This window comes from Schistocerca cancellata, chromosome 9 (genome assembly GCF_023864275.1).
Source record: "Schistocerca cancellata isolate TAMUIC-IGC-003103 chromosome 9, iqSchCanc2.1, whole genome shotgun sequence".
NCBI classification, from domain to species: domain Eukaryota; kingdom Metazoa; phylum Arthropoda; class Insecta; order Orthoptera; family Acrididae; genus Schistocerca; species Schistocerca cancellata.
Window position 1 is genome coordinate 312,808,024 of NC_064634.1, and position 15,357 is coordinate 312,823,380.

The 15,357-nt window shown below is 43.2% G+C and overlaps 1 protein-coding gene and 1 non-coding gene across 2 annotated transcripts in view; both read right to left on the reverse strand.

The window, feature by feature from the left end:
• Window positions 1–15,357, reverse strand: part of LOC126101380 (protein takeout-like) — an 80,103-nt gene that overhangs the window by 50,980 nt on the left and 13,766 nt on the right. The window contains exon 2 of the mRNA XM_049912046.1: window positions 11,657–11,808. Coding sequence (XP_049768003.1) covers window positions 11,657–11,808 — 152 coding nt within the window. The remainder of the gene's footprint in view (window positions 1–11,656; window positions 11,809–15,357) is intronic.
• Window positions 1,230–1,304, reverse strand: Trnas-cga (transfer RNA serine (anticodon CGA)). The gene has a single exon. It is a non-coding gene; the product is annotated as a tRNA-Ser (tRNA).

The following is a 15,357-nucleotide window of genomic DNA, read 5'->3' on the forward strand; positions in this document are numbered from 1 at the left end:
TCGACGATTTATTAGAGAACGATTGGTTCATCCCGTTCTGTTTTTATGACCCACCGATGTTCTTTTCTGTACTTGCCTCTTATTGGCTGTCCAGATTTCATTGTTTATAATGGTCTGCCTTGACTCGCTTGCTCCATTGTACCGTTCAGAGGCGTCGCATGTGTTCTAAAAAAAAGAGTACAAGGGAGTGTCAACTGTCTTCCTTCATAGTTTCAAACCCTTTCAACACTTTTTTCCCTTACACTCTCGACAAAATATCGGAAGCGGACAAGTTTTAACACTTACTACATTTTCGCTGTTTATTCAGTCTAAGGCATAACAATGGACAATTGACGTACATTTGGTAAATTAGCTATATGAGCTACACCTAACAATGTGCAATATGTGTAGACGGCTAGTAACACGATTTTATTTGTTTTCCCAACATTGAGGAAATATTCAACAGAAAATTTCAAAAAATCTGTTTGTGTAATTGTCACAGAAAACTGTGACGTAGGGATGTATTAATAATACTCGTCTTAATATATCGTCATGGCTGGCGCCTTAGTCAGTTGAATGTGGATTACGAGGTGTGACTTCAGCAGACGACCGTCAGAAGTATAGCGTACCGAGCGAGACAAATTGTTTTAGCAATTTTCATGCAGCTGCGGATGAGGGACTTGCGAATGCGCTACATTTTTTTCGTATTCGCGCAGACATCCTCGTGTAACCTACTCCCTTGCAGTTGACAGTAATTTGTAGAGTGCAGGTGAAGATGAAGCGCCAACGGCCCTGCCGCAATGGTAACAGTGCTTCCCGTCATATCATCGAATTTGAGCGCTATTGGTCGTGGCTAGTACTTTGACGGGTAACCGTCCAGGTCTGCTGAGTGCTGTTGGCAAGTGGGGTTCACTTAGCCTAGGGTGACCAACGTCCTGGAAAACCGGGATTGTCCCGGTTTTCATCCCTGTGTTCCGGTGTTCCGAAAATTTGTTTCGGGGCACTCAAAAGTCCCGGAATTCAGTTTTCAAATACATTTCGTGAAACTTTCTCAAATTTTTGGGATTTCGCTATATTAAAGGAAATACAACACAAGACATTAATGTATTTTAGCTTATTTGTCTAAAACCTCCATTGTCCCATACCAGTAATCACAGTATCAGTATTGATACACTCAGGCAATAATTTACTTTGAGCGGCACTTTGGCCACCAAGTAGTAAGTTGAAACTTCCTGGCAGATTAAAACTGTGTGCCCGACCGAGACTCGAACTCGGGACCTTTGCCTTTCGCGGGCAAGTGCTCTACCAACTGAGCTATCGAAGCACGACTCACGCCCGGTACCCACAGATTTACTTCTGCCAGTACCTCGTCTCCTACCTTCCAAACTCATTCTGGAAACATCCCCCAGGCTGTGGCTAAGCCATGTCTTCGCAATATCCTTTATTTTAGGAGTGCTAGTTCTGCAGTTTCGCAGGAGAGCTTCTGTAAAGTTTGGAAGGTAGGAGACGAGGTACTGGCAGAAGTAAATCTGTGGGTACCGGGCGTGAGTCGTGCTTCGGTAGCTCAGTTGGTAGAGCACTTGCCCGCGAAAGGCAAAGGTCCCGAGTTCGAGTCTCGGTCGGGCACACAGTTTTAATCTGCCAGGAAGTTTCATATCAGCGCACACTCCGCTGCAGAGTGAAAATCCCATTCTGGAAACATCCCCCAGGCTGTGGCTAAGCCATGTCTCCGCAATATCCTTTCTTTCAGGAGTGCTAGTTCTCCAGGTTCGCAGGAGAGCTTCTGTAAAGTTTGGAAGGTAGGAGACGAGGTACTGGCAGAAGTAAAGCTGTGAGTACCGGGCGTGAGTCGTGCTTCGGTAGCTCAGATGGTAGAGCACTTGCCCGCGAAAGGCAAAGGTCCCGAGTTCGAGTCTCGGTTGGGCACACAGTTTTAATCTGCCAGGAAGTTTCATATCAGCGCACACTCCGCTGCAGAGTGAAAGTCTCATTCAAGTAGTAAGTCGTATTATTGCAACAGAGCTATGAAACCGTCCGATTGTCGCGCCACTTACACACTCATTGTCAGAACAGTGTAGTAGTTGATGTTTTATCAGACAAACTGCAATAGTTTTTTCTCATATTAGTGGTATTATTGCTGCAGTACTGTGAAACGCAATGCCGAAACGTGCCTGCAAATTCAGTGACTGTTATTCCAAGAATTGGAATTTCATTAAGAAAGGTCGTTTTGATTACGAAGCAGAGTGTTCCGTATGTAACTGTTTTATTAGTATAAGTCATGGTGGACGTGCCGACATAGTTGATCACAGCAGGTCAAAGAAACACATTAACAGATACAGTGTACCGAGCTGCAGTAAAACTCTACAAAATTATTTTGTGAAACCAGTCAAGTGAAGAGACGAAAGTTCGAGCAGCCGAGCTTACACTAGCCTACCACACGGTAAAAATGGCTCTAAGACTATGGGACTTAACATCTGAGGTCATCACTCCCCTAGACTTACAACTACTTAAACCTACGGACATCACACACATCCATGCCCGAGGCAGGATTCGAACCTGCGACGTAGCAGTTGCGCGGTTCCGGACTTCACTTCTCAACCCATGTGGAAAAGGGCTAACTTCTGTGACATTTTGTTCTTTTCAGGTTTAATAGACAGCCAGGTAGCAGATGCACCTCGAAGCTTTTGTATTACGTATGGGGAGAGCGCATCATGCCAAATACGTCAGAAAAGTATTTTCTACATTAGCTGTCGTGTGGTAGTGGCATATTGTATACAGAGGTGGATGAGAGAGCACCTCTAAATTCTACAATCCGTATGCATTGCATACACTCAGAAATTACTGTTACAGTGTACTTACGGAGCCAAATGAGTGAATTACGTGTTTTCGGGTGAGAAAGAGCACTGCCAAACAGTCTTCGCTAAGTTAGGTTAATTAAATTGGTGTCACTCTGAGTTAGAACTTATGGTCAGCGACTAAGTTAAGGTCAATGAGTCGGATGCGAGTTTTGCAACTGTGAAATTCTTTCCTAAATTATAGAAGCGAATATTAAATTTGAACTAATACTGCGAAAATTTTGTAATTGGATAGCGTAGAATGAAAAGCTTTATGTTTATTTCAAAGGAAAACAATTGGTTTTCTGAAACATTGTCTGTCATACACAACTTGAAACAGGTCATGTCGACCAAATCATATGGAAGAACTGACAGCGACGTATATCGGAGGCAGTAAGATCTCTTACCTTTTGGTTTGGTAGTACTCGATAGCCATTTCTAGGCGCAAGTAAATGAAGAAAGGCAGCGCGTTTTTGTTATCAAGTAACGTCTTCATCAATTACTTTAGTTTTAATGTAATCTACGAGTAACTGCTGATGTTTGATATGAACATGAAAAGGATTCCGTAGACAGGGAAAGAATCTGTTCTTGTGAAACCACTTCTATAGTGACCAAAAGGCATTAAATGATCTTCGAGCACGTGTGTTCCAGCAGCGGTATGAATAAAATGATAATAATAATGACGGTAATAATCGAATTATCCGGTAACTTCACACTTCACAGTGGATTTTCTCGAACTAAGAAATTTACTCAATTTGTGAAAATTCAAAATGGCTTTACTTCGAGCCTATGATGCCTAGAAGAGTCTTTACATCCTGCTGACATGAGAACTGCATGATCTCCGCGTCATGAGCTTGCTTCTACTTAACCATTTCATAGACTCGCGTTTTTTCCACAGTGACTGATTTTGTAAGCTAAGCACATCATCCGTTTCAGCACACACTTGAGGCTGGGAAATGTGGCCACAATGGTCTGGTGGAACGAATTATCACAGGTGCATTGCGTGGGTTCAGGAATTTACTTTTAAGAGGCAGAAACAGATTTATTTTACCTCTGGTAACCTCAAGAGAAAGACGTTATAATCCATAATCCGCATTAAACATCAGGTTCCTTCATTACCAACTGGGCAGAGCCGGTTTACGTTGGGAAATGACATAGCGGAAGTCATGGTAAACAGAAATACAGTCGCCAGTAAACTTACTTACATTAGAAAATTTTATTTTATTTGATGAACCGATAGCCATTTAAAGGAACAGGTCTCTTATTTTACTTGTACTTGATTGAACTAGAGACGTTGAAATATTTGGTGCTGGACTGTGATTCGAATTCGTATCTCCTCTTTCGAGGATCTGAATCTCTCAGAACAGTATAGTTCAATCATTTCGTTCCTTTTCCCAAGACTGCAATCTTCTCTAGGTCTCCTCCAAAGGATCCAGTACAAAAATATTCATAATTTCATTTCAAGCCCTATCAAGTGCACACCCACCTGCTAGTGAAAATTAACGTGCATTTTTAATGTCTGTTCATGTGTTGCTAACAATCGCAGTAGGTGTCGTTATTTCTGGTCAAACACGCACACATCTTACTGTTGGTGAGTAAGAAACTGATACTTAAGCTATATTCGTGGATGCACGGTAGGTGTGCAGTTCGATTGTCGCTTAGGCACAAAAGTTTGTATCCTTATTTTAGATTCAAACACCGAGCAGCTCGTAAGAAAAACCGATACGTAATATTTGATTTTTCTTAGTTAACAATCCGATTACGTGTTGGGTTCGTATCTCCGTCACAGAACTTCACATCATGCACTTCATCTTTAAATGCATGCACATTTTTGTTACTTCAGAATGGAGGTATATCAGACGTCTTTCGTGGTTAGCTAACAGGGACGAAAGGTTCTTAATAGGAGTCCCGGTTTATTACAAAAATTGTCGTCTTTTATTTTCAAGTTCAGGTTTGGTTACTGGTATTGGCAAAAATTTCGGTAATTCGTGACTCTTCATGGCTAGTCATCAATATGATGTTATTAGATTAGATTAATTCTTGTTCCATAGATCATGAATACGACATTTCGTAATGATGTGGAACGTGTCATTTTAAATGAAAGACTTCTTTACATACCATGATTCAATTTCTTTGCAACAATGTTTTACACACACTCTCTCTCTCATTCTTTTTTATTTCTCTCTCTCTCTCTCTCTCTCTCTCCCCCCCTCCCTCTCTCTCTCTCTCTCTCTCTCTCTCTCTGTCATTCACTCACACACACACACACACACACACACACACACACACACACACACACACACACACATTATTTTTATATTTTTATTTGTTTCTTGTGCTCGACTATCGGCGAGGCACGAAAACGCCTGTGAATGAGTTTCTTAGTTTTGAGTACATTTACGAAAGAAATATAAAAACAACTATGAGAGTTACTGATTTATGATGCTTAGTTTGCAGTCAATTCTGAGTATTATTAGTAACTACGCTCCAGTCCCTAAACCTAGTTACAGAAATGCGAATCAGACGCATTACGTATTCCAGGCCGTAGCAGCTGCGACTTGGAGACACCAGCTATGATCACTTCCCAGCCCGCTGTAGGATCACATCGGTTCGTCTTCTTCCTGCTGGGACTGTAACTGAGATTTGGCAACAAGGCAGGGTAGGTTTGGCAACTCTGTGATCGACGAGTTATTTCCTTGTGTGCACGGAATTAAGCATCAAAGTTCACTTGATTTTACCTGTCATTTCCATTGAGTAATCTCAGTTATTATCGCTTGAGGTGTAACAAAAGATTGTAAACTTAAGGTTTTCAGCCCAGGAAAGTCGTTGCAGGTGGAAATTGCAACTAATCTCGTCCTTTAAATAGCGGTTGATGAGTTCTAGCCACTATTGGCCTCATAAGAGGAAGCTAAGACTCATACCTCTTCGCCAGCTCTGTGGTAATGTGCTGACATGTGAAAAAGCGTCTGTTTTGGTTCGCACTTCCAGTCTCACTGACTTCAACGTTTTTACCCCTTCTGTGAAAGAGCTACAAGCAGTCAGATCAAACATCAACAAGGAAATCGCAAGAAAATACTTTCGGCTCATAGTGCACTGGTGAAAAACTTACAATGCTGCACAAGAGGTAACGCCTCTTTCCGCTGCTGACAAGCAAATTTTGGGTTTCTAGAAATATGCCACATTTGCATACCTCTTGAGTATGACACAGCATACCAATTAAACACAGACCCAATCAAAATCTAAGTGAGTAGTATTTTACTAATTCGTGTCAATAGAGGCATGCTTGTGTGCAGATACTCAGTTTTATTAAAACAGACTTTCGTCGTAAGATTATCGTGGGTAGTTTTATTTCATTTCTTATAATACAGTGCACAATTTTCGTAAGGTTTCCTTTAGTGTTGTTGAAACAATAGTAAACACGAGACCGAAATTAATCATCAACGATATACGCGAATTCTCTGATGTTATCTATAACAGTCTGACGATGCACATGCAGTTTATTGATTACATGCATGTAGAAAACTTGTTCCGAGTTAAAGCTGTCAAACAATGTTTGAAGAAGAATAAAATGCCACTACCACACGACAGCTAATGTAGAAAATACTTTTCTAACGTGTTTGGGCACGATGCGCTCTCCCCATACGTAATACAAAAGCTTCGAGAGGCATCTGCTGCCTGGCTGTCTATTAAACCTGAAAAGAACAAAATGTCACAGAAGTTAGCCCTTTTTCCACATGCGACTATTTTGGGTTGAGAAGTGAAGGGAATTATGTTCAAAGTTCCATTAGATTGGTAACTTCAGCAGACAGCAGAATTGAGTTTTTTTAAAAATTTAGCAGTAAATGTATTCGAACTCGCGACATCTCATCTATGCGTGTACGACACTTACCATTACGCTACTAGCTGACACATAGCTACAATAGCTCCAGAGCTGAACAACAAGTCCTCCAGAACTTTTGCATACCGCGGCGCTGCGAGATAATGCAAATGGCCGGGTCTAGACTTCTGAGAGAAACAGTTACAGCTTTTCTTTTGCGCTGCACGACGTTTTTCACAAACAGATAGAATAGCTCAAGTGGAAAGGAACACTTCAAATTTAAATTTATGCATCCTACACTGTTGGCGGTTCTGTGTAGGTGGCAGTTACGTGATTTTATTTCGGTGATTACAAAATAGAGTCGAATGTATGCACTGGGTAGCCGCAGCAACTAGTTCATAGTGATTCGGTCAACCAAGTAAATCAATTTACTGAACATGCTGCAATTTACTACAGGGAGCCTGTGTGTCAGAATTCTCATCCAGTGTGGCGCAACGGTGTTACAATAGGAAAATGAGTCATGGAAAAGAGGATTTGGTGGTCTGTTGGACTGATGATAGGTTCTTATACCTATGGTCTGGGTTCGATTCCCACTTCTGTCAATAATTTGTGATAGGGAGAGAAAGATTCCATTCTCTTCTGGCTACACCAAGTGAAGAAGATATAATGGCAGTGTGGTTTGAAGTTCACATTAAAGATGATATTCCTTCTCTGCCAAGTAGACGTCAGGTTGAACCACAATGAAGTCTGGAGTGGCGACATGTAGAAACTCTATCACCAGTAACCTTTCTTATACTAGTTATTTTTTTCTAGTGACGAAACAAGCGCTATGTAGGGTCACAGGACACTTATTCCATCTTTTATCTGAGCTTCTGTATGCCGATAAAAATTGGTTCTGAACATAGAATGCAACTCAGACCGCCCTTAACGCGGAATTTGATCCCTTCGTGACAATACAGCTCGGCTACAATTTGTTGTTTGTTCAAAACTGCAGATTCCTCAACATCTCCACATATTACGCGTGAAAGGGTTCGAATCCTGGCCCGGCACTAAAGATTTCATTATGTATTATCACGCTCTAACATGAGAACACCTATCTTCTGGTGGATACAAATTTTGATTTTTAATGTTTTTTCATTCGTTGTCAACACTTTCCGTATGAGCTTTCATTTCTCTTTTTATATAGTGATATTCAGTTTTTCCTATCTAAGTGGCACTCATCAAACTATTTTGCAAATCGGCAGGGAAAGTTGGTGATTGAAATTTCGTTAAAAGATCTCCCTGTGTAAGTAGGCTGTTTAGGTTTTCTTACTGGTAACGTCACGTAGCGCTCTGTATGGAAATCACTGGCTGTGCTGTGTTCAGTCTGTGGCTGGTTGGCATTGTTGTAATATTCGCTATTGTAGTGTTGGGCAGTTGGATGTGAACAGCGCGTGGCATTGCGCAGTTGGAGGTGAGCTGCCAGCAGTGGTGGATGTGGGGTGAGAGATGGCAGAATTTTGAGAGCGGACGATCTGGACGTGTGTCCATCAGAAAGAGTAAATGTGTAATATTGGATATCATGAACTGCTATATATATATATATATATATATATATATATATATTAAGGTACATTATTAAGGTAAATACATTGTTTGTTCTCTATCAAAATCTTTCATTTGCTAACTATGCCTATCAGTAATTACTGCGTTCAGTAGTTAGAATCTTTTATTCAGCTGGCAGTATTGGCGCACGCTATATTGCAGCAGTTTGAGTAACGAAGATTTTTGTGAGATAAGTGATTCAGAAAAGGTTTAGGTTATTGTTAGTCAGGGCCATTCTTTTGTAGGGATTATTGAAAGTCAGATTGCGTTGCGCTAAAAATATTGTGTGTCAGTTTAGTGTTGATCAGAATAAGTAAAGAGAAAAATGTCTTGAGTACTTTCAGTTCTGCTCAGTTGTTTGAAAAACAAAAAACGTAAGAGGTTCATCAGCACAGTAATTCATCAATTTTTCTAAGGGAATGTTTCACCTGCAATGGAAAACGCCTTTGTTTTAAGTTTTACTTTCCCAGCTAGCTTATCAGACTCGTGACAGTCTCTCTCCTGTTTCGTGATGCCCTTCTATGTTGTCTACGTCATCCGTCAATTCTATCTGGAAAGGACCTCAGACTGCTCTGCAGTATTCAAGAACAGGACTGACAACTGTTAATTTCCTGAGAGAAAATCACGAATGCAGTCCTACAGCTGAAAATATCTTCATGTAAGCATTTTGATTAGAAGCCGCCTGTGAGCAGTGGTGTGGAGTTCCCTCTAGAAATCTAGATATGTGGAATCAACGTTGACCCTCTGTCGATAACGCTTGTTACTTCGTGTGAATAAATAAGTATTCCTTAGTCTGTACTGGTTGTGTGTCAATAGATTGTTTCTTTTTTCTCCGAGCTATTTGACGGTACATGTTGTTTTTTTTGTTTTTGAGTCCTCTCTTCCGCAGTCGCTGCCTTTACAAATAATATGGGGATTTTGCTGTCTTTTGCGCCTATACGAAGTCCACCGGGGGCCGAACCGTACAATAACCCTGTGTTCGGTGTGGGGCGGCGGAGGGGTGAAGTGGACTACCGCAGTCGTCGTGGGGTTGTGGACCACTGCGGCTGCGTCGGGGACGGAGCCTCTCTGTCGTTTCTAGGTCCCCGGTTAACATACAATACAATACAAAGTCAATCAATGTGGTTTTGGCAGTGGTGGGTTCCCGTTTCTTACATCATTCTTATGTGTTTTTGCAACGCACTGTACCGCACCTGCCACTAAAATTTTCTTTTTGGGGAGATCCACATTTCAGTCGAGGTGGAGACACAGACTGAATGTTTTGAAAATAATTGACAGTCCGGGACAATCACACAAATTTCAAAACGAAATGACCTGCTGTGTTCCGGTCAAAAAGCACATACCAATACCAATCAGGTTTCCTCCAGAGTATGCTGATGCACTATCCTCATCCTTAGCAATCATATACAACCGTTCGCCCGACACAAGATGTGTACGACAAGAATGGAAAGTTGCTCAAGTCAGAGCAATACTCAAAAAAGGAAATGGCAGTCATCCGCTGAATTATAGATCCATATTGCAGACGAAGTTTGCAGTAGGAAGTTGGAACATATACTGTGTTCGAATATTATGATTTATCTCGACGGTAACGGTCTATTGTCGCACGGTCAACACGGTTTCAGAAAATCTCTGTTTCTCGTGGAAAACAACTAGTTCTTTATCCGCACGAGGTAATAAGTGCCATCGACAGGGGACCTCAAATTGATTCCATATTCTAGATGGGAAAAGTGTGGGGTCATCCGCATGACTACAAAAACAAAGCCATTAAATTTCAATTATACGATAAACCTCACAAATATAAAGGCTGTCAATTCGACTAAATATTTAGGAATTACAATTAGGAACAACTTAAATAGGAACCATCACATAGGTAGTGTTGTGGGGGAGGTAAACCAAAGACAAGGTTTGATTGGCACAACGCTTAGGAAATGCAACAGATCAGAATGTTCAAATGTGTGTGAAATCTTACGGGACTTAACTGCTAAGGTCATCAGTCCCTAAGCTTACACACTACTTAACCGAAATTATCCTAAGGACAAACACACACACCCATGCCCGAGGGAGGACTCGAACCTCCGCCGGGACCAGCCGCACAGTCCATGACTGCAGCGCCATACGCCGTTCGGCTAAATCCGCACGGCAACAGATCAGCTAAAGAGAATGCTTTGACTAAGCGTGTTCGCCCTATGCTAGAATACTGCTGCGCTGTATGGGATCCTTACCACATAGTATTGACGAAGGACATCGAAAAAGTTCAAAAAGGGACAGTTCGTTTTGTATTATCTCGAAATCGGGGGGGGGGGGGGGGGGCAGCGTAGCACAGATTTGATAAGCGAGTTGGGATGGTAATAATTAAAACGAAGGCGTTTTCTTTGCGACGAGATCTTTTCACGAAATCACCAACTTTATTCTTTGAATGTAAAAATATTTTACTGTCACCAACGTACATAGGGATAAATGATCATCATAACAAAGTAAGAGAAATTAGAGATCGTATAGAAAGATTTAAGTTTTCGTTTTTCCCACAATATGTTAGAGAATGGAACGGTAGAGATCTAGTGTGGAGGTGGTTCGCAGAACCCTCTGCCAGGCACTTAAGTGTGAAATGCAAAATACTTATGAAAATGTGGATGCAGACGAACGTGGTTCAGCCCCACCACTGCCAAAACCACATTGATTGACTTTGTATTGTATTGTATGTTAACCAGGGACCTAGAAACGACAGAGGCTCCGTCCCCGACGCAGCCGCAGTGGTCCACAACCCCACGACGACTGCGGTAGTCCACTTCACCCCTCCGCCGCCCCACACCGAACCCAGGGTTATTGTGCGGTTCGGCCCCCGGTGGACCCCCTCCCCATGGAACGCCTCACACCAGACGAGTGTAACACCTATGTTTGCGTAGTAGAGTAATGGTAGTGTATGCGTACGTGAAGAACTTGTTTGCGCATCAATCGCCGACACGGTGTAACTGAGGCGGAATAAGGGGAACGAGCCCGCATTCGCCGAGGGAGATGGAAAACCGCCTAAAAACCATCCACAGACTGGCCGGTTCACCGGACCTCGACACAAATCCGCCGGCGGGATTCGTGCCGGGGACCAGGCGCTCCTTCCCGCCCGGAAAGCCGTGCGTTAGACCGCACGGCCAACCGAACGGGCACCTTGATTGATGCCAAATAATGCTTGCCTCTGATTTCGTCCGAAATTCGTCTGTGTCGAACGATAATTTACAATATTTCTCGTTTGGATGTTTTGACTCGTATAGCCACATTCACTACATTCATCTCGTGAGCAGCGAGCCACGAGCTGTAAGAAAAGCCTTAACATCTAAGTTATTTGTTATAACGTTAGAACGCAGTAGAAACTATGGGCTTCAGAGACGCGACGGCCACGGCGGGGCCTATGCACTCCACATGGGCCCTGTAGGCACGGCTACCGACTCACGCAGGTGTGCGGCGTCCGCGGCCAGCAGCAGCAGAGACGCGGCGGCGACGGCGGAGGCGGCGTTGGGCAGCATGTCTGGTGGCGGCGGCGCGCTGGAGGCTTCTGCTGGCCGGGGGCGGCGGCGGAGGCGGCTGTGGCCTGCCGGCCCCCACCTGGGTGTTGGCCGCGGCCCGCCCCTCCATCACACGTCAGGCGACCTAACTGGGGCCAAGGACAGAGGACTTCTTACCTGCGTCACTGTCCTTCTACTGCTCTCAAAATGTCTTCCTCGCCTCATTTAGTTTCCTCATTCCCACATATCCTTTATACCACACCATCAACATTGTGATCCTCATCACTACACCACCACCCGAACCATCACAGCGACCGCTACCACCATCTCCGTTACCGCCATCATTATAATCAACGACTTGCTGATTCGAAGCATGCTCCTTCGGAGTGGTCCACAACTCTACAATACTGAGGAAAATTTGATAATTCTTTTTTTTTTTTATTTTGTCCATCTCAGTTGCAGGAATATACATTCATGTTCAAAAGAAACAGAACACCTTGAACAACTAGAGATAGGACGTTCATATTCACAGGCCATGCACATTAGTACGTTCCACTGAAGTGATTATCATTTCAGTCACCTCAGTTCAGTATGTGTCCTCTTGCCTCTTAGGCACAGGCTCTGCCATGGGCCCTGATAACTTGTTCCATGCATGATGACAAGGCATATGGTATTCACCTGGTTGCAAAATTCATCTTTGTCAGTTGACTTTGGGACACACATTTTCGATTGGCGACAAGACTGTTGACTTGGCGGGCCAGGGTGAAAAGCTGACATCCAGTGACACCCAGAAGACACGTGTTCGTGTATCAACATTGTCTTATTGAAAAATGCAGTGCCGGCCACTGGTTGCCGAGTGGTTCTAGGCGCTTCAGACTGGAACCGCGCGGCCGCTACGGTCGCAGGTTCGAATCCTGCCCCGGGCATGGATGTGTGTGATGTTCTTAGGTTAGTTAGGTTTAAGTAGTTCTAAGTTGTAGGGGACTGATGACCTAAGATGTTAAGTCCCATAGTGCTCAGAGACATTTTTTTGAAAAATGCAGTCTGGGGTGTTGTGCAGAAAGGATAATGCTACAGGTTGCAGGATGTCATTCACTGCTCACAGTGCCCTGGACACGCACCAGCTGTGATTTGTGGTTGTACCCAATAGCACCCCACACCAACAGGCCTTGAGATGGTTCTGTATTTCTAATGCGAATGCAGTCACTGTGATGTCACCCCCCCGCCCCCCTTCACCATTATTTTCAAACAAACAGAACCTTGATTCGTCCAAAAACACTATCTCATTCCATTTCTGTCGCAGTCATGTCGTTTCCATACACCACTGCTGTCTAGTATGTTTCTCCACATACGTCAAAGGTAGCCAGAGAAGTGGACCATGCGCACCTAACCCACGTCATAATAAACAGCGACGGACTCTCAGCCCTGATAGTGTATGGTGTGTTACACTGTCTCAGTGTTGCGGCAGATCCGAGGAGGATGCAGATCTCTCCTGCAATGCCATTCGGATGAGGAATCGATCTTCTCGGGAGTGGGGAGGGTGGGGGGTCTGGGTGGGACGACCTGACCCATCTTGTTGTATTCTATGATCTTCCGTGAACCATTGTGCACACGCTCGTTACAAGGCTGGAACTCTTCATCCCACACAAGCAGCAATTATCCAAATCGAAGTATTACATTGTATCATGTCAATAATGCGATCTCTTTCAGACTCACTAACTTGATGGTACAGTTCGCGCACGTATCTGCAAGGCATCCTGCAAATCTGCTCAAGGCACACTGACCCATTACTTTCGATTTATAGCGACAGCAAGAGCCGTAGGCACATTTTAATAGTAGGTGGTGTTGAGTCATGATATTAATTTTGACCTTGAACCCACAGGTCAACACGGTTCAAGGGATAATCATTTCTGCAGGACATACTAATGCCCATGTCCTGTGAATATGAACGTCCTATGTCCAGTCGTTCAAGATGTTCTGTTTTTTCTGAACATGAGTCTACAATTTATTAAGACACAAAGGAATTACAAATCTTGGCCATTAATTTAAATCAATGGGAAAAGTTGAAAATTTATGCCAGATCAGAATTCGAACCTGGGCCTCCTGCTTTGTAGGCAGATGCTCCGACCAGTGGGCCATCCAGACACAGTGGTCGGCACATCTGAACGGACTTTGCTAGTATGCCTTTAAACAGACTCAAATTCCCAGCCGTGTGGTCTAGGGCGCCTTGCCACGGTTCGCGCAGCATCTCCCCCCCCCCCCCCCCCCCCACCTTCGCGCCGGCCCCCCAACGGAGGTTCGAGTCCTCCCTCAGGCATGGATGGGCGTGTTGTCCTTAGCGTAAATTAGTTTAAGTTAGACTAAGTAGTGTGTAAGCCTAGGGACGGATGACCTCAGTAGTTTGGTCCTACAGGAACTTACCACAGCTCTCCAAATACAAATTGTCGTCCTGTCTACAGCCCAATAACCTCATTATCCACAGAATTTCGCTAATTCCAGTAAGAGTTCGAGCTTATGTGCATCTGCCCCTCATTAAGAGGTATAACTTTATGTTGAAGGTTTAACGCAATACGGCAAGTATTGCAGTTAGAAATTGTGAAACTCATGGCGCACTAATACCCAGACTTTATTCAGCCAGTATTTCAGAATGAGAGCACTTAGCGACTTTCAACACACTTAACACATAATTTCAAGCATTTACGAAACTTTTCCCGGTTACACGCTCAATAAAATGATGAAAGGAAAAAAAGATTGTCGTTACTACATTTTCGCTATTTATGCAGCAAAACTTCAGCATCAGAGATGATGTTTCGATTTATTTCTTCTTCGTACCAATTCTGTTCACAGCAAAGTTTCCAGACAGTATCCACTTATACCACTGAATACACCTGCAAAATGATAACAGTGTACGGCATATAGTTCAGGGGATATGTCATCGTAAACACTGAAATACGTGAAAAACTTGCTTTTCCTTTATGTGGAGCGTATGTTAGCCAGACTACATGCGTCCAGTATTTCGTAATAAGAGCCCTTAGCGACTTTCTACAAACCTTATGCATAATTTCATAACTTTCTCGCTTAGATGCTTAAAGTCAAATATTTAACACATTTACTCATTTCTAAAGTACTCAGACATTTGAAGCTCTTGTGTACATGGGAGTTCCATTCTTTAAAGACTCGAGGTTTACTGGTATATTCTATTACGCCAGTACAACACTGATTCTTGCAATCGCAATTATGTGAGTGATTTATTGAACTGGATCTCAATCAGCCCACCCTACATCTTAGTCTAGTAGCCAGAGGAAGAAAGTGTGTCTGAGAGAGAGAGAGAGAGAGAGAGAGAGAGAGAGAGAGAGAGAGAGAGAGAGAGAGAGAAGAGAGAGAGAGGGAGGAAGAGATGGGGGAAGGAGGGAGGCGTAGCTTAGCTGTGGGGTGCAGAATTTCTTGAAATGTGTTTAGCTATTCATCTGCATATATATTGGTAGCAAACTATAGGAAACATTTATCAGTCATCATTCTGTCTTTGTACATAAAAGTTAAACTAACTGACAGTAAGACAGAATTCCTGAAAGTTTTCTATGTTGTTGCTGTGGCCTTGAGTCCGAAGACTGGTTTGATGCAGCTCTTCATGCTAGACTATCCTGTGAAG